Below are 18,325 nucleotides of genomic sequence, written 5' to 3' on the forward strand. Positions count from 1 at the left end.
CCACAGCCCTAGCAGCAGACCTGTAGCTGAGGAAGCTGTACTGAGTAAAAATAACCAAAGATATTTAATTTTTTTTTTTAATGGTTGCTCAGATTGGGTGTGTGAAAAGCTTCCCCACTTGGTTTATGCTGCAGCTTTGCAAAGAAGGTCTGAGTACTTAACCTGCTAGGGTATCTGCATATACAGGTCCAGTGGATACTCAGAGTTTGGATTTCAAATCATACTACATTAATGTTCCAAGGTCCCTTTATTTCTGTTTTGAACTTCCTGAGTTCTTACCCAATCATGGAGTAAAAGTGCTCTGCAGTCAAACAGTCTAGACTCTTCCCCATTGGGATTTTTGTGTTTCCTTGTGCCACTCATGCATCAAAAATACATGCTTATGTGTGTGTAGAAATACTGGTTTTCTCATCAGAGATACGAGCTAAAGATGGGGAGCTCTTTTTTATGTGTAGCAATAGTGCAGTCATTATTAACAGGAGGCAAAGATCTTACAGTGTGAACATCAAAGGAATCTGACGTTATTTGGAAAGAGCATTTGGTATATCACATCACATTCTACAACTTGACTTTTAGGAAATGCTCAAGAGAAAGCTTTTTTTTTTCCCCCCCCTCCTGCTTGGCTTCTAAGGATCTTTATTTATCACCCTCAGGGGCATTACAGTGAGTAATTAGATTGGACCAGAAGAATGACTTAATTTTACAAGAAACTCATTAATTCATCCTATTTTAAATCTTCTCATTTCACCGCAAACCCAATTATGCTTGTAGTGGCAATGATCTGGAAAGGCATTGTCTCGTAGGTATCAGGGGGGCCACTGGGTCTGCTGGGGTATTCATGTTGGGGAGACAAGGGTGACTCCCTTTCTTTGACTTTTAGGTCAAAAGACCTGGTTGCTGGGACAGCTTGACAATTAGAAAACCCTGATGAGCATTTGGAAGTAAAACAGCTGTACAATAACGGAGGGGTTCATGGTGCAGGGCAGAAAGCTCATCAAAAGAGGCTATCCAAACAATTGAGTTCTATAATTAACACACAAAAATCTGTTCAGAAATGGTAATAACAGTAAAAGTAAGCTAAGAAGATGCTGTCTTCTTATGTGGCAGATGTAGTTTTGTTACAATGTGAGAGAGAAAATCCATCCTCTTAAATACTAATAACAACATTCAAGGGGAAAAGTAAAAGAAACTTTTTATTCTTAAGGGTGCAGTTAAAATGTGAGCTCAAAATATTTCCAGGGAGAAGAGCTGCAGAAAAAGTAACCAGTGATGAAACACATCAAATGTGCTATCAAAGTATTTTTTCAAGTCTTTAAACACAAATTTCTTTCCTCACTGAAATGTATAAACGTGACATTGAAATATCTCTTATTAAATTATATGCCTTGTCCTTCATTTCACCAAGAGTACTATTTTGGAGTCTTTCTTTAAAGTTGGCTACAATCATTGACTTAAAAGTAGTTTTCCCTCTTCTGTTCTCTGCAGAGAGAGATTTGATTCAAAATTGCTTCTCAAGGAATTTTTGAGTTTTCTTGAGTATGTAGCTAACATATTTTTCTGCTTTAAGAAATGGGAACTGGAATGCATATCTTCTGACAACTGATCTGACTGCACAGGTTTCAGCAGCATTGCTCGCTTGCCTGTGATAATAAATGTTCTTGGGGGTACGGAGGGTTCCTCTGGGCAGGAGGGTGCAGCAGGAGCATGGTTTGGTTGTGGTCCTGTCCTGTTTGGGGTCGCTTTCCTTGTGTGGAGGGCTCAGCCTTTGGCACAGGGGTCTCGTGGCCGTGGCTCCACAGCCAGTGCTGCTGGCCTGTGCAGGACTGCATCCCACGGGGCTTCTGTGAGTGAGCACTTCACAACACCTCTGTCACTTTTGCTCCTAATATCACTTTATTGACTTAACTAGATTTACTTGAATAAAACCACGTTTCTGTGCTTGTTTTTTCTCTCCAGTCACTTTATTAGGTCCTAATCAGAAATCAGTATTTTCTTGGTTGCAATCCTCTTCAGCAGAGGCGGAGGCTTCAAGCAGGATTTGTGCCGTCCTTGGTCCCTGGTGGCCAGGGCTGCTGCCAGAGCTCCTGCCCAGCAGTTTTCAGCTGGGGTTAGTCCTCTTGGGCCCTCCCCATCCCATCACTGCTCAGATCCCAGCCAGGCTCAGGGGTGTCTCCATCCCTGCCTCAGTCCTGCTCAGCCTCCAGGCACTGCCAGAGTTTCTGCCTGGAGCTCCCTGGGATGTTTTTAAGATGTGCACTGCATTTTTAATGGTTTAGGAACTTGTCAGCAGAGAGGTTGGGATTATTTCTTTATCCAACCTTTTGTGAACACAATTTTTTATTTTTTTTAAAGGACTATTAGGTGTGTCAAGCCTTTTCCAACTTGGAAGAAATTATTGCCATTTCCACAAGGATAAAGGAACAATTTAAGAGCAAGTACTGGGGGATATTATTTTTAAGAAACTCTAAATTTGAAATAATAATTTTCCTAAATATTTCTCTGCACCCAATAGAAAACCCCAAGAATATAGCTTATTTAAAAATAGTTAAAACCAATTTAATACAAGTATTTTGTTGTAGCGGTGTTTAAAAAGAATGTGATTATAGCCCCATCCACTATGAGATGAGTTTTTAAATTCTGAAATTGCTGCCTGAAATTTTCCAGTTGAAAATTCAGCATTTGGAGAGACCAAGCAAGCAGACTTTGCAGCCCACACATGTATTCTTTCTCTTTTTTTGAGCAATCTTTAAGTCTGAAAATCAGGTTTTAATGTGAAAACAGAGTTGGAAAAACAGCTTGAGAAAATTTACAGCTAGATTTGACTGAAGTTCCGTAATTCTTTAGAGCAATTTTTGCAGTTTTGACATATATCACTCTGATATATTTGGAAAAAAGAAGGAAAAAGGCATGTAATAATGACAGCAATGTTTGCCAGATCTTGTCTTGCTTTAAGAGAAATAGAAATCAAATAGATTTTAATATTATAACTTGCAGGCATCAGCATGATTATTTCAAGCTGATGTCCATTTAAATTAATGTGATTTGCTCTGAGGAAAAACTGTGAACTGAAAATATTTTTGTTTGAGAATTTCCCTTGAATGTGGTGCAGCTGATTGTAACCGTGTTACACTTGGGGGTGACCTGAATGTGAGAAAAAAAATTTTCTCCTTTAAAAAACAAAAAGAAACCTCACAGAAAGAACTAATTAAGGCAAAGCTAAGGAATTGAACTCAAAGTTTGCATTGCACATGTGAACTAATCTTTTTACAAAGGCATCTTTCGAAAACTGTGTAAGAACCCCATTCATGCTGGGTCTCACCCAGCAAATCCTTCCTAGAAAAGCAGCTGCGTGAAGACTTGTCATGAGCAAGCAATAAAGACTTCCAGGGAATGAGTTCTGTACAGGCTTCTTGTTTGCCTACTAAATCATTACCCTTCCAAAAAAAGTCCATCTGTAGTTGTAATAGGTGTGTCAGCAGCACTTCATGCTAAGAACAGCTTTTACAGGATTAGGTTTGAGTTTTTAAGTGGCGCTACCATGGAGCTCTTGGGGGCAGAGAACTCCTGGTTTAATGCAGCACATTCTCTAATGCCCTTTTATGTCTGTTGTGAAATGTGGTGAATCTCTGAGCACACAAAAATGAAGAAAACTGTCTTCAGGAGTAGTTGATTTTTGAAGCAAAATGGCTGTGTGCGCTTTAGGAGCGGCCAGTGTGTTTGGAGAGCTTTCTTCAGTCTTGAAATATTAATGATCTTGGCTTAATATAGTAGAAAACAAAATATAGTGCATGAAACAAGAGGGAAAAAGGTCCTTGAGTTACAGAGTGTTGACCTTGCAGAACCCACTGAATACATCTATTCCCTTTTGAACCATGGAGTATGAAAAGACAGGGAGGAATGGTCGCAAAAATTTTTACCTGTGACTTTTTCTAGTCTTTCTAGAAGCATGCTATAACTCAAATAGGATTTTCAGCCTTTAGCTAGATTGTTGAATAGATAAGTATTTTAATACCCCAAATATGCTAAAGATAGCTCACTGTTTAATGATTTCTGTGGTTCATGATGTTCATATTAAGAGTAATATTAGAGTTTACACGTTTGGTGTTAAAACCGTGAGTAATAGAAAGAATTTTGTGGATAAAAGCAATCAGCTTGGTTTCCTCTTTTATTCTGTTTTTCAATGCCTTGTCTTTATATGTGGCAGCAAGATCCTTCCTGTGGGTGTCTCTCCTGGTCACACACAGACTTAGGCATATTTCTCATCTGAGCTGTGACAGTGAAAACCAGGAGTAATATCCGAGATCAGCATCTACCACTTCACTGCTGCTGTTAAACCCAGAACACATTGTGATATAGCAACTTGCTCACCAGATACTGCAAATTATGTATAAAAAAAAGAAGAGTTAGTTAGTTAGTTTGTTTGTTTTGCTAGGCAATTCCCATCCCAGGCAGAATAAAATGTTTTCCAGGTGTTGCCTTTGCATTCTGTTGGTACTTGGTTTGAATTTGTGTTCAGGGACCAAAATGGATCCTGACATGGGGCAGTCTGGGTTTAACCCCTGCAGTTCTCCCTGCCACAGCTGTAGCTGCTGATTTTAATGGAAACCCTTGGGCTGTTTGAAGCATGGCCAAAACACACCTTGCAAGTCGAGCCTTATCTAATACCACGATGCATGTGAACTCTGGAAGTGTAAATCTCAGTCACCTGAGCAATGTGTTTTGCCAAGCTCCTCTGGTGCTGTGGCAGCCCCAGCGAGTGACACCGGGCTGATCTCCCAGCGCTCTCACGCATGGCGTGCGGCACATCGTAAAGCCAGGACTTGTTAAGGACATTTCATAAATGGCTTTGGCTAATAAGAATGAAGTAACTAGCTCTTTTATAAACGTGTTACTAATATCCCTCTCCATTTCCCACTGGAGAGTTTGTAAGAGAAGCAGGGAAAGAGTGAGGGGGACTAAGGGAAGGTTGAAACAGCAAGAGAGAGCCCTGGCTGTGCGGGGGCTTATGCCCTCCCAACAGGAGCCTGTGTGTAGCAGGGGAACCCTAAAGGTAGTGTAGGTGATAAATGACAAGATGTGGGAGTGAGTCACACAGTAAATACTGGGAACAGCCTTTCTTTTTTACTGGTTTGTGTGCCTGGGAATTTTCTCTCTTCTCTGCAGTGCTAAAAGCCAGTGGTGGTGATGGTGGGCTTTTTTCTCTAGCCAAGGGAGAAATTTCTAGGATGACATACCTGTTAGCCACCATGAAAATGTGTTATTAATGATGCCAATGAGTTTTTTCCAAGTGATGTAAAAGTAGCCTTTTGTGTAAGTCCTGCTTTTATGAAGCTGATGTCACCAAAAGCTTGCCAACTGCACATGGGCCCGGGTGGCAGCGGTGCAGTTGCTGCTGTGCCCCAGCTTTGAGCAGGGGAGAGCATTGCTGTCTCCTCCCTTGGGGAGAAAGAGCCAAATGAATTCTGCCTTGCCAGGAGGGAGATGTGCCATTTCCGGGCATGTTGGGTTCCTGTCCCGCTCCCTCTTAAAAATTGGCAGTGTCTGACTGTCAGCTGCCATTCCTTAAGTGGTCACAGAATAACCCAATTGCCCCTTTTGTCACGCTCTGTGTGTGTGGGGTGCAGGTGGACATGGGTTAAGCCACATGGAATTCCACAGTAAGCACAAAAAGGCAGCTGATTTTCTGGCAGTGTCAACAGAAGAGTATAATTTTTTTTTGCCATCTCTAAGCCAGCTTTTAAAATGGCTCCTTGTTGGAATTAGAAATTAGTATCCCCTGATGTAGGACTACTCATTAAGAGTGTGATGACTGTTAATTCTTCACCTGGGGCTAAGAGGACATCATTAGATCTCTTTGAAATGTCTCCTGCCTTGATTTTGAATGAGTAAGCTAGCAATTTATGATCACAGCCCGGGCCAGTAACACTCTCCCTTCCTGTTCCTCCATCTAGCTTGCAAAATCGGATACTACAAGGCTCTCTCGACAGATGCTGCCTGTGCCAAATGCCCGCCCCACAGCTACTCCATCTGGGAAGGCTCCACGTCCTGCACCTGCGATCGCGGCTTTTTCCGAGCCGAGAACGATGCTGCCTCCATGCCCTGCACTCGTAAGTTGGTCTTCGAACAATCTCCTGCCCCTTTTATCACCCATTTCTTCTCTGTCTCTAAAAAGAGCTCTGCTTCTGACAGCAGCATTCAGTAGCTCTTATGGCCCTTTGCAGATGCAGTTTGCATTGTGGTCACGCTTCGGAGTGACAGTGTTCGTTCTCAGCCCTCAGTTCCTAATGGTGGCATGGTTGTGTTGACCCTTGTGAGCTTGTAGTATAAGTAAACCAGGAGACACAGTTACAAAAGAGGGACTTGCACACCTTAGTAACACAGGTAGAAGTAAAATACAGCCTCACTTCCAGTCTGAGCACCTGGCCAGTAAAGCACATCACCTTTCATATCTTCAAATATGAGTATTTGTAGAAATTGTGAAAGCTTTCCTTGTAATTGTATGACCTCAGCTAAACAGGTAGTATTTATAATCTCATATTTCTAATTTGCTTGAAATATAGCTGATAGACCCTTAGAAACCCAAGTGTTACACTAAACAGGTAGTATTTATAATCTCATTATATTTCTAATTTGCTTGAAATATAGCTGATGACCCTTAGAAACCCAAGAGTTACTCTGAAAGGGGTGGAGATAATAAATCTTAAACTTTAATGAAACAACCCCCCCTATTCTGTGTAGGGAAATACATAATGTGCAGCAGATGGAATTTGCTTTAGCTCCACCAAAATGCCTTCATCAGGGAGAAGGAGAGATGCATTGAGCACAGCCACAGGGTTGCTAGATAAGCTCCTTGTCCTATGTGTTGGTTAATGGCTCATGCAGTCAAAGACCTGGGATTCCAGGCATGTCCTGGTGTTAAATTGTGATCATGTAGTTCTTTGGTTTTCACTTTCTGAGGAGCAGAGCAGTTTGAAACAATAAGTGAAAGGGCTGTATTTTACCAGGGGGATATCCATGTGTGGCATTCCCTGAAAGCTATTGGAAGTGTTTCCAGATTTTTGGAGTTCAGCTGTATATTTATGTAGAGAGAGTGTGTGTGTGTGTGTCTGAGTGAAGAAAGGCCGAGATATTTCTTTTGTAACGTTTTAATATATTGAGAATTAATTTTGTGAGAGATGACTCACATTTATTTAAACCTTAATTTCTCCCTTACAAGGCAGAAACAGAGCATGTCCATAACTAAGTTAGCACTCATCCTTTCCCCACACCCCCTTAATTCCAGCTGTTCTCCAGTGATTTCCTTCTTTTCAGCAGCGAGTTTTGCTGGGTGGTGGTTGAGGAGGCCAGGGCATAGCCAAGAGCAGCTGCTTTTGCTTAGTAGGAAGCAGAGTGGTGCATATATCCCTTGCCAAGTATTGGCTGGGAATGGATTTTAACTGTATTGTGAAACCTTGTCTAAATGGGCAAGAACATGCTCTCTATAATATAATTTACACTCCTAGATCTAAAACGTGACCACTTTGATAGGAAAAATGTATTTCTGCAACAACAAAACTATTGTTTGGAATGTACACCCTGAATAACACTATACCAACAAAAGTTTTTCAAAGCCCTGGTTCTTGTGAATGATATCTTGACCAAATTGAAATCAAATTAGTAATCAACTGGTTGAATTTAAATAGGCATGTGCAGTTAAGGAAGTATGAGGAGAGAGCAAAACATTTCCAGATGGGGAAATTGTAAGCAAATAATATGTATGTTTGCTGGTATTGCAAAATGTACCCCTGCAAGCTTAGCCCTTTTTTGTCAAGTCTTGGGCTTGCTGCAGGCACTCTTCCCCATTGCTGTCTTGGCTGGTCAGACAAAGCTGAAGATCTTGGTCTTTTACCCCAAAAATACAGAGAGGTAAGGAGAAAAGGCAAAGGCTGTGGTGCTGTCCTCAGTCTTCATCTCTGCAGCAGCCTAGGAGGGCTCTGCATGGAGAGGCAAGCCAACACCACAATCCTATGGGCACCTGCTCTTGGAAAACAGGCCTGTCTCTGGAGGTCCTGTTTCATAGCTTTGCATTTTCCTGTAGCTGAAGGGCTTGTTTTTCTGTGATCCAAGGTGAAGGCTGACACAGGAGCTGTTTCTGAGCTGTGCCCCCAGCCCTGCTGTGTGCGCTCTGAGCCCGGCCGTGGCCGTGCTGAAGGGTGGTGCCTGCTCCGGGCTCAGACTCAGCCGAGCTGTGCAAGGGCTCTGGGGGCTCTTCCTTTGCCGTGTTCTCTTTCTGAATGGCCTTCTGCCCATGTATCTGAGCAAGTGACAGCATTCAGAGGGCCCCTGCTGAAGGAAGAGCCTTCAGAAGGTCCCTGTTTGTCTGACTTTCCTGACAAGATGTGTAGACAGAAGGGAGCATAAACATCAAAGGTGCTTTCGGGGGATTCAGACTGTAATCAGTTCTTACCAGTTGGTTAAACCAGGTGACAAACCCAATTCCCTCGTGCTGACAGCCATAATAATCAGGGACCTTCTTTGTTCATTATGCTCTCTTTAACTCTGGTATTCTCATTCAGGCCTGCATTTAGTAATCGCTCAGTGTGACGGCACACTAATGAAGAAATAAAACAGTATCTGAGATCCATTCTTCTAGCAAAAAGATAGACTCTGCTCCACTGGCTTGTAAAATCAGGTTTCTGTTCACTTGGAGAACTATTAGACCAGGTGAATAAAAGTAACATTGGATAATTTGGAAAGAACACCTGGAATGGACTGTGGATTGATCCCTTCTTTATTATTCCTAAACACTTTTTAAGATGAAGAACTTCAGCCTTCTTAGAATGTGTTTTTGTAAAGCTTTGACCCTTGGCTATTGATTTCCTTTAGTAGTAAACTGGCTGGCCTTGTCATTTATCTCGCCTTCTAGGTTGGGGGAGGAAGACTGTTAGGACTTTCCATTAGCCTGATTGTGCTAGTGGATGAAAGGGAATTAGAGAATTCCCCTTCCTTTTCCTTCCTTGCAATTCCCATGATAAGTAACAAAAGCAGTGGCTACTTCCTGGTGTGCTGGCCAGGAGGGGTGCTCCAGAGTTTTACCCTTCCATGACACTACTGTCTGACATTGCTGTCCCCTGCTGAGCTGTAAAAACTGTGTCTAACCTCAGGTAAGCCAGGCATCAGGCTCCTAAATGATCTACTCAAACTCTGGTTTTAGTATTCTGCTCCATTTCAGCTCTGCTACAGTGAGTGATTATGTCTGGTGTAAAGTTTGTACAAGTAAGAGCAGAATACGGCAGTGTGGGTGTAGAGAGAGCAGAGTGGGCTGTGTCAAAGGCCAGGCAGAACCCTGACACACACGTGTTCACTGGTGCATCTTTCCCCTCAAGCTTGCCTCCTGGGGATAATCATCAATGTGTCTGTCACCACTGAGGGGCAGAGCCAGCCTGGATCTGCTGCTTTGGCCAAACTTGGGAATTCAGACTTTGAGCTCTGAAGCACAGTGGGCTTGTCAGCTGTGTGCTTTGGGCATGGAGATGGGATGATTGACTTGTAATACACCTAGCCCAAACCATGGGAAACACCTTTCCCTTTTGGAAGCATTGCAAAAGTAATGTCAAGGCAACTCTACAGGCCTTCATGATATTTCCGTACTTGCAGAGAGGAAGGGCCTTTCATAAGGTTAGCAATGTAATGGAGAATAAATTGCCAAACCCCTTACATGAATCCATGAGGCAGGAAAACAAATCAGTCTCAATCATGGCCCTTGTCCCTGAATTCCCTTCTCTGTAAGGAGATATCTTGTGAATTGCAGCCTGGTGCAGGCAGGTGCAGTTCCCACCCAAATTAATGGGCGTTGCTCCTGTGTCCCCACCATTAATGAGTCGGGTTCTCTAATTCTTAACAAACAATGCTCACATTATGAACGAGAACGGGACAGTTTTGTATTGTTTATGTTGTCTGTTCAATTCAAATTATTAATGATTTTTAATTGGGAGCCCTTTACAAAAGAGAGATTACCATCATGGACTGTCGAGCTTGAAGTCTGCCTCAGTAAATGACCCTGAATAATTTAGTCAGTTGTGTCACCCAAACAGGTACTGATGGATTGATTGATATTTTGTCGTGGCCTGAAGTATTCCAAAAGTGGTTGCATTTAAGACAGTTTATATGGAGAAGCTTGGAGATAATAAGAGCAGATGTAGTGAGATGCAAGAGAAGAGTGCATGCTTTAAAAGGACCTTCTCCAGTCTAGGTTATCAAGAAACTGAATAGCTTGACTTCAAACAGCAAACATCACTTACTTGTCTTTACATTCCCCTCTTCTAATTGAATTTAGTGCACTGCTGTATTTCCTTCAGAAAGTATATTGTTTTTAAATTACCATTTCAGTGCTATTACTCAAGGCTCCTGCTTCTAATGCTTTCTGACAGTTATCAGCATAATGAACCATAATGAAATGATGAGCAATCTACAGTGGAAACTCAATGTGAATTCCACTAGAGCTGTGTGACTGTGTTGTTAGAATTTGAATGCACATTAAAATAACACTGTCCTTATTTGTTTCCAAGGTCAAGGCTTTAAAAAAGGTTTCAAAGGTCTAAACACTTCAATTTTGTTAATGTTGCAGTCTAATATATACCCTTAACTCAATCTTGTGTTACATTTAACATATCTCAGAGATAAATATTTGACCTGCATTTTCAAAAAAGAGTGAATTTACCTACGTAATAACTGTGGCTGCAAATGAGTAATTACATAGGAGCTGATTATTTGAGCACATGTTTATAATGATTGCTTAAACTATAAACAATATAAATAAGCAAATGTGCTCTTTTTCCTTCAACTGAACTTGTTCCTTTTCTAAGTTTCCAGTCGGATGTGGATTATTACCACTGTGGCTGCTAGGAAAAAGGGAAAGCAGGATGCACCACACAGTCATGCTGGCTAGTGCATTGTAGGTGCCTTTGCACTGGCTTTGCCACACTTCCACACTTGTGCTGGCACTACTGCAGTCCTCTGCTGCTGGACCCTGTTCTCTGTAGTAGGAGGTATATGCCAGTAGAGCCTCTGATCTTCAGAATTTAAATTATGACATAATAACTCTTCCATGTCTTTATATATATGTCTGCACCTTCAGTAAATGATTATGTTCTTAAAACATCCTCGGATATTGTTCATTATGTAAATAGTACATCAGAATGCCTTTTAAGCTGTAGTACAGCAGTTACAAGAGCAGAGGGAACAGTGGGTAGGCTGTAAGGAGAGAATGATTTTCCTTCTCCACGTAGGCTGGGAAAATGGACCATCCATCGCTACATCGCTGCCAGACTGAGAGAAAGGGATTGTGAGTGATGGGAATCTCAAAGGAGAAAGCTGTCTCCCCTTGTGTGTGGTGATGGGCTGAAGGAATTAAATAAGAAGGGGAGTGGTTATGGCTTGAGAAGAGACGGGAGTAATTTGACAGTGTGTGTTTATAATCAGTAGACTTGAAATCATCACTCCTTCAAATACAGCAACTGTTTATTAGCTGTCTTCTGATTTTCTGGCCAGAGCCTTAAATTAACAGAGACATTTACTCAATTAAATGGGGGCTTTGATTTGGTTAGTCAGGACCCAGTTCTGTAGAGTTGTTGAAGCAAATTAGAGGGCAAACAGCATAAGAAATTCAGCAGTTGGGCCAATTACAGAACAGCTTATTTTTCTGGTTGGATTTCTTTCCTGTCAGACTGTCAGATAACTTTCTGGTTTCTGCAGTGGAATTCTTTTTATCTCGAAAGAGTGAGTGGTACAGGTGGTACTGTCTGCAGCACAGTGCATTAGGGTAGATGTGATAACATGGCTTAGCATACGTGACAATGCAAAATGTTCTTGTATGGCAGCTCTTGGAAGAGAAGCCTGGAGCCCAAAGGAGTGGTACCTGTGAGCATCAGTTTTCCCACACCTCTGCCAGTGGTAACTGGACCTCTTTGCTTAACTACTTTAGCCTTTTTAGGAGAGGAGCTATTAATTGGATTGTTCTCTGGGTGAAAGGAACAAAGCCTATTGTGAAGCTGGTAACTGGGTTACTTTTGGCAAGTAAATAGGAAATCGTACATTCCAGTGAAATGGGCATTTTGTCACTGGCTCTGGTCCAGCATCCCTGGCTTGGCAGAACTCCTGCTGAAGTCAAAGGAATCCTGCCCAAGTAAATAAATGAAGAATTGTTTACCAAATCATTTGCCTTATTATAACCCAGTTGTAAAGCTGACTATGCAGAGAGGAGAGAGGGTGGAAATGGAGCAGATTACTGGTATTTTAAGTGACTGCTGCATCATGCGGCCTGTTGGCTTTGGTCTCACCAGCTGTAAAACACATAATCTATGGTGATAAATGGTCAGGAATAGCCAGGCAGGCAAGAAGTGAGGGCTGTCCGAGCTGCCTTTCTTGTTTGAATTAGCCCACAACAACAGGAGACCTGTCCACAACTGCTGAAAGAAGCAATTAGTGGCAGCAACATACACAACTGTCTCGGGAAAGTGTGGGCTTTATTTGCAAGCTTAAATGTGCAGGACCCCAGGTATTTACTCTGTGTTAGAACTTTTCTTTTGGATGGTTAGAGACCAACAACAAAGGCATATCTGAAGGTCATCACAGCTCACATGCTGAAACATCATTGACAGCTCCACTGCTGTACAGGTTCAATAAAGCTTTATGAGATGGAAAGAGGAGGCCAAAGTGCTTCCTCTTGAACACTGTGCCTGGCACGGCTTTGCCCGACATTTAGTCAGCAAACTTAAGGTGTTTAAAGACATTGATTGTTTAACAATTACTTTCTTTGCATCCTCTCTGCAAATAGTAGAGAAATACTCTCTATTTCACACTCTCTGAAGTACTTCCTATTTCACGCTCAGCCCTGCCCCCAGTGAGATGATTCTAGGATCATGATCAAATTAAAGAGCATTGATTAGAATTGTTAAAGGCCATCCATACAGTACCAGTGGGGTGAGGCCTTGCTGAGAGATCAGCAGTGTGACCCCGTGGATGAGGCTGGCAACACGACCAACATCCTTAGCAGAGCCTGGTGCTGCCTCTCTGTGCCTGAGCCAGCCCTTTCAAAGGCACCTGACGTGCTTCCACTGGCATTTCACTGCTCTCTGCAGATATGTTCCAAAGATCTTTGGAAGTGTTCATTGTGTGGATCCTTCTTTTTATTTTTTTTTGTACGCCTCTTTATTTGGACTCTTTATTCTTGCTGTGTTACACACAAAAGCTGGCTCTCCGATCTTGTATAGCAGCTGTGCTAAACTTTCCCCTGCTTCTGATAGAGCATTTCTAGTCAGGTTTTCTTGCTATTAGGCAGTTGGATGCTTGCTCCCAGGTGCCTGCTGCTCCTTTAACTTATCAAAGACTTTGCTGCTCCTCTGTAGTGCAGCCAAGGCCAAGCTGCCGATTCAAAACAGGCCAGTTCATCCTGGGCTCCTTTTAACCACGGTGTGTCATAGCAACCTTCCCTGTTGTATGAATCTTGTTTATTATGTAGCAAATTAGCTCAAGATTTCTGAATACCCCAAGTTCCCTTTGAAATCAGGGTGGATGAAGAGGGTCAGGGTCTCTGGAGCAGGCTCATAAAGAGGATCCTTTTGTCAGTCCTGGTCCAAAGCCCATTTGGGTCTGCTGGTCTGCCTGATTGACTTTGATTAGCAAACACCCATAGCTGGCACACAGCTGCATTTAACAGTGTTTTTGTAGGGCTTTCACAGTTTTAGGGTGAAGTTAGAAAGCTTCGAACTGTAGCAGGTTATTGTTTTATTTTTAATACAGTATTTTAATATATTTTTGTTTGTTAAAATGATTTTGAATCCTTTCAAGCTAAGGTCTCTTTTTCTGCCTCAAAAAAGAAGTAATATTTTCTTCAAGGAGAGTGTGGGAATGGTTAAAGAAGATTAAAGTCTTTTCTACATGCTTGAGGTTTTCTGATGTCTGGTGGGAATTGCCAATGAAGCTTCCTTCTGATTTCACACTGTCAAGCGAACGCAGGCTGAATGCAGTGTGACAACCCACTTGAAAATAATTATCCACTGCCCTGGCTGCAGGGACATCCGTTACCTGCTGCAGAAATGTGCTTTTACACACGTGCCCAAGCAGATGGAGTAAATTATTTTTTTAATCATTTTCTCCTTCCAGGGCTCAAAAGTTTCATCATGCTAGTTACTTAGTCACATACATACCTTTAGAAAGCATTTTTCTTTTAAAGGAGGTGCATTTTAAATGCACTGATCTGGTGACTGATGGGATGCTCCTAACAAAGGCTTGCCTTCTTGAGGGTATATGTTTGAAATATCTCCATTAGCACTTCCATGGAGAGTGTGGGTTTCAGTTTGCATTTTTAATAGATCTCCTCCCACAGCCAGATCTTTCAAGGTAATAAACCTTAACTATAACACAGGCTAGTAGTAAATAGATGTGGTTACAGTCCTAATACTGATAATATCAGTTCAGGCCTTAATGGGTAATGTTGCTGCCAGGATAATTCACTACCACTGTTGATGGCTGAAGACTAAGCTGGCATAAAAAAAGGAGCTCCTGAAGGAGCCCTCTGCCAGGCTGTGACAGAAACATGCAGACAGGCAGCTATTTGTGGCTAAGAGAGCTTTATTTTGGGTGCCACCAAAGTGGGTTTCTTGGAAGTGCTAAATTCACTTTAAAGGAATTAATTGTCAGAACCCTGTGCTGAAGTGCCTTTTGGTTTGTTTTGTGATGTTTTTGTTTCTCAACATAAGAAAAGAGTATATAAAGGCTACTTGTATCTGATAAAATTGGCCAAACCAAAGCCCTCAACTTTATCTTCAGTCCTGTGGGCATGGGACCTCTGAGAAAAGGAAAGAGGAATTTTTTAACTCGTGTCTGCCTTTGGTGAATGAATGCTGTTTGCCCAAAATTTGGAGCTGCTAGTTGTCTGGAAGTGGGATTCTGGAGTCCTGTCACCTGGGGCAGCAGAGAACGAAGCTGCATGGTCTTTCTTATTTCTTCTCATTTTATGGGACAACAAGGTCACTTGGGAGCTGTTTTGCTGGGAATCATTTCTTTCTCATCTCCGTTCTCTGTGCTTTAATCCACGCCTCCTAACCATACACTGTTGCTGAACTAAATTAACTGGTTTAGTGAAGACAGTATTCTTGATGTCAAACAAGTCTGTCTGGTCTCCTTGTAGAAAACTGTAATTGAATTTACCGCATACACCCACAGAGACTTTTAGAGAAACACCTTGCTGGGCAGATCAGTAATAAAAAAGGAAGATGTAAAACCAGGGATATTAAAACCTCTGTCATAACCATTTAAATACAGTTCCCCAGCACAGTGCCCTTACAAGTCTGCCTTCAAATCCCAGGGTTAGTTTTCAGGGATATTTCTTGGTTGGGTTTGCAGCTGTAGGGAGGAAGGGAGGACTGACCTGGTTGGAGTCTCCCTGCACAACCGACCAGCCCCGTGCCTGCCTGTCTCCCTGGAGCCCCCCGGCTTCAGGAGCCCAGCTACAGCATGTCCTGTGCCATGGCTTTGTACGGGTTTGTGGTGTATGGCACTTGTCAGGGGAGGGGCTCTCTCCTCTCCGCTTGTGCCTTTGTGGTGGCGCTGCACTTGCAGTCCTGGTCTGCCCTGGTTAGACCTGTCCTTGGCACGCTGCAGTCCTGGGGCCTGTGCTTCCCTGTGGTGTGCATGAAGGGCTGGGCAGGCTGATCCCGCAGGGCAGCAGGAATATTCACTCAGTTGTAGCTAATCCCCTTTGTGCTATCTTTCTTTGAAATCATTCATTGCGTTGGGGTAGACGTTCTTTCTCCTTGGCAGAATGGCTTTGGCAGATTCATGAGGCTGAGCCTCCTACGTTTGTGCTGCTGTCCTTCGGGGACAGGAAGAAAAAGGGGCTTTGGGATAACGTTTTCAGCTGTACGTCATCCAAACAACCGTCAAACAACCTGTTGATGTTTGACTCAACTGTCTCTGATGCCCTTTAGTCTTTAGGGCAGCTGATTTAAATGGAAAATACTGTAATCCTTGCAAATAAACAGTTTACTGAGGTGTTATTATGCCCAGTGTTAGTCTGCAGCCTGGTTTGCTTCCCAGCTGTGTCCCTTTGCCATCTGCACCCCACAGGTGCTGCTTCAGTCCTGGAGAGCAAGTTCATTACCGGGTCTTCATTGCGGAAGCTCCCTGTGAGTCACTGCAGCGCTTGGACCAGGCTTGATCCCTGCTAAGGCATCATCAAAGCTCCTTAAGTGTGCCCACAGAGACCTGTAATCCACAGACAGCTGGCACACAGGGATCTCCTGTGGTCTGGAAGGAAGGAAGGAGACAGTCAGGTGTTGGTATGTGCCCTTGTCGTGGTTTTCAGCAGGTCCATGTCAGTTGTACAGGTGCGTGTGGGAGGCTTCTGACTGGAGAGAGACTTGAGTGTAGGAAGGAAGGGAGAAAAATGTTGATAAATGAGAAGTTAAAATACTGCCTGAAGTTGTAGAATGAGTGCTAAAATACGTCAGTCCTTTTAATACAAGTAGTGCCTATGCTATTAACGCCTTAAAAACTCTTGTTTTGCTGAATGTTTGCTTGATGTAGGGAGCATTGTCCTTAAGACAGACAGATCTCTCTATCTGTGGATGAAAGACAGCTGGAATGGCTATAGCCTATTGCAGCAAGAGAAAGCCAAACAATCTGCATTGCCCAATATATTTAAGGAAATCAAATAGGAGGGTTGGGGAGGATAGCAAGATTAGCTTGATGAAGATTATTTGTTGCTAAACAGACTTTGCAGTGTTTCCCTCAGCCCTGACACACACAGTGAACTGCTCCACCCAGGGCCTTTCCATTTGCTTCATGGCTCACTTGATTTTGATGGTTTTATTGTGAAGCAAGATTTATGGAGCCCCAGGAAGGAATAAAATTGAAAACTTCCGTTCCCTGTGTTCCCACAGAGGAGCCCCCCTGTCCGTTCAGGGTGCTGGTTAAAGGGGCTGGAGAGGGATCCGGCTTTCAGGCCCCATGATCAAACTGTGTCCCTTGTACAGTCACTGATGTGAGAAGACTGAGTGGCTCTGCAGATCCACCCTCAGATTCTGTTGTCCTGTGCAGGGAAAACAACAGCACCTGCCTTCCTAACATCATAAAATGAATTTTAAAATTAATTGGTTTTCAGAATTAAAATGTTCAGATTTAATTTTGATTTCCTGTAGGAACTGTCACATTTTCAAACTGTTCCAGGCAGTGTGGCAGTATTAGCTCCATTCTTCCACAGTGCCAAATAGCCCATGCAATAGCAAGCTTCCATTGGCAGGAGATTGATGAAAAATGCTGTAGATCGTGGGACTTGTGACAAAATTGCAGATGGTGGTGGTGATTCAGAAGCACAGGTCCTTGTCTCCTCTCTCATCTGCCCTGTAGCTAGATTTTTCTGCCAGAGGACACAGGTTTGTGTGGCGGTGATGGTCTGGCTGACGAGATGCTGCTCCCTGTGGGATCCTGCTAGATGGCTTTATCCAGGTACTATCCTGGCCCTTGCAGCCTGCCCTGGCCCTGAAAGGGTTTGTCTCATCTATGGGCAGCAGCTCTGTTGTCAGAAACAAAGCAAATCCTGATCACCATTGAAGGAGGGGATCCGCCCTGTGTTTCAACATCTGAAACCAGGCCCATCAATCTGAAGCTATTCCCTGCTCCCTGTGCCAACAGCTCCATTGATGACTACACTCCAGGAAGAAAAGAAATTGCTTTTCCTCTCACTGTAATGTCAGCCCACCATTTGGAGACTCCCCCGCATCTTCCTTTTCATGCTGGAGGTGGTGCACTCATCTCTGTGACCTGCAAGCATCTGCTTCCCTGGTTTTCCGCTTCGCCGCGTCTCTGTTTAGACACTGCAATGCCCTGTCCCACATACTAATTACTGACTTTTTGCTTCTGAGGAGCTTGATTCATTCTGGCACATTTTCCCATGTGAAACTGGACTTAGAGCCTTGGAAAATATCTTAATGGACATGAGACTAAGTCTGAGTTTAACCCCAAACTGGCTGCTGTATCTGAGCTAAGAGGGACATCTTTCAGACCGCAGCTGTGGCAGTATGAACCCTCCCCCCATGGAGGTCTTTGCTTCAGGAATACCCCCATGGACTGAGGATATTCTTGGCCCTGCCAGAGCTGGTGCTGCCTGGGGAAGGAGGTGTTCGCACTTGCAGCACCTCATCTCAGCTCTCCTGGCTGTGCTCCGAGTGGATGCTCTCATGTGTATGGCTGCAGCAAATGAACACTGTAAGAAAACGCCTTTTGCTTTTCCTCTCTATCAAGCTCTTGATGTTTCCCACAGGAGTAGTTTGTGTTCAGGGCTTGC

At 43.2% G+C, this 18,325-nt stretch overlaps 1 protein-coding gene across 1 annotated transcript in view; it reads left to right on the top strand.

The window, feature by feature from the left end:
• EPHA4 (EPH receptor A4) overlaps nt 1-18,325 on the top strand; it is a 105,135-nt gene that overhangs the window by 35,775 nt on the left and 51,035 nt on the right. The window contains exon 4 of the mRNA XM_041414409.1: nt 5,952-6,107. Within this exon, the coding sequence (XP_041270343.1) occupies nt 5,952-6,107 (156 nt within the window). The remainder of the gene's footprint in view (nt 1-5,951; nt 6,108-18,325) is intronic.

Source organism: Onychostruthus taczanowskii, unplaced genomic scaffold (genome assembly GCF_017590055.1).
Source record: "Onychostruthus taczanowskii isolate IOZ18803 unplaced genomic scaffold, ASM1759005v1 scaffold45, whole genome shotgun sequence".
Taxonomy (NCBI): domain Eukaryota; kingdom Metazoa; phylum Chordata; class Aves; order Passeriformes; family Passeridae; genus Onychostruthus; species Onychostruthus taczanowskii.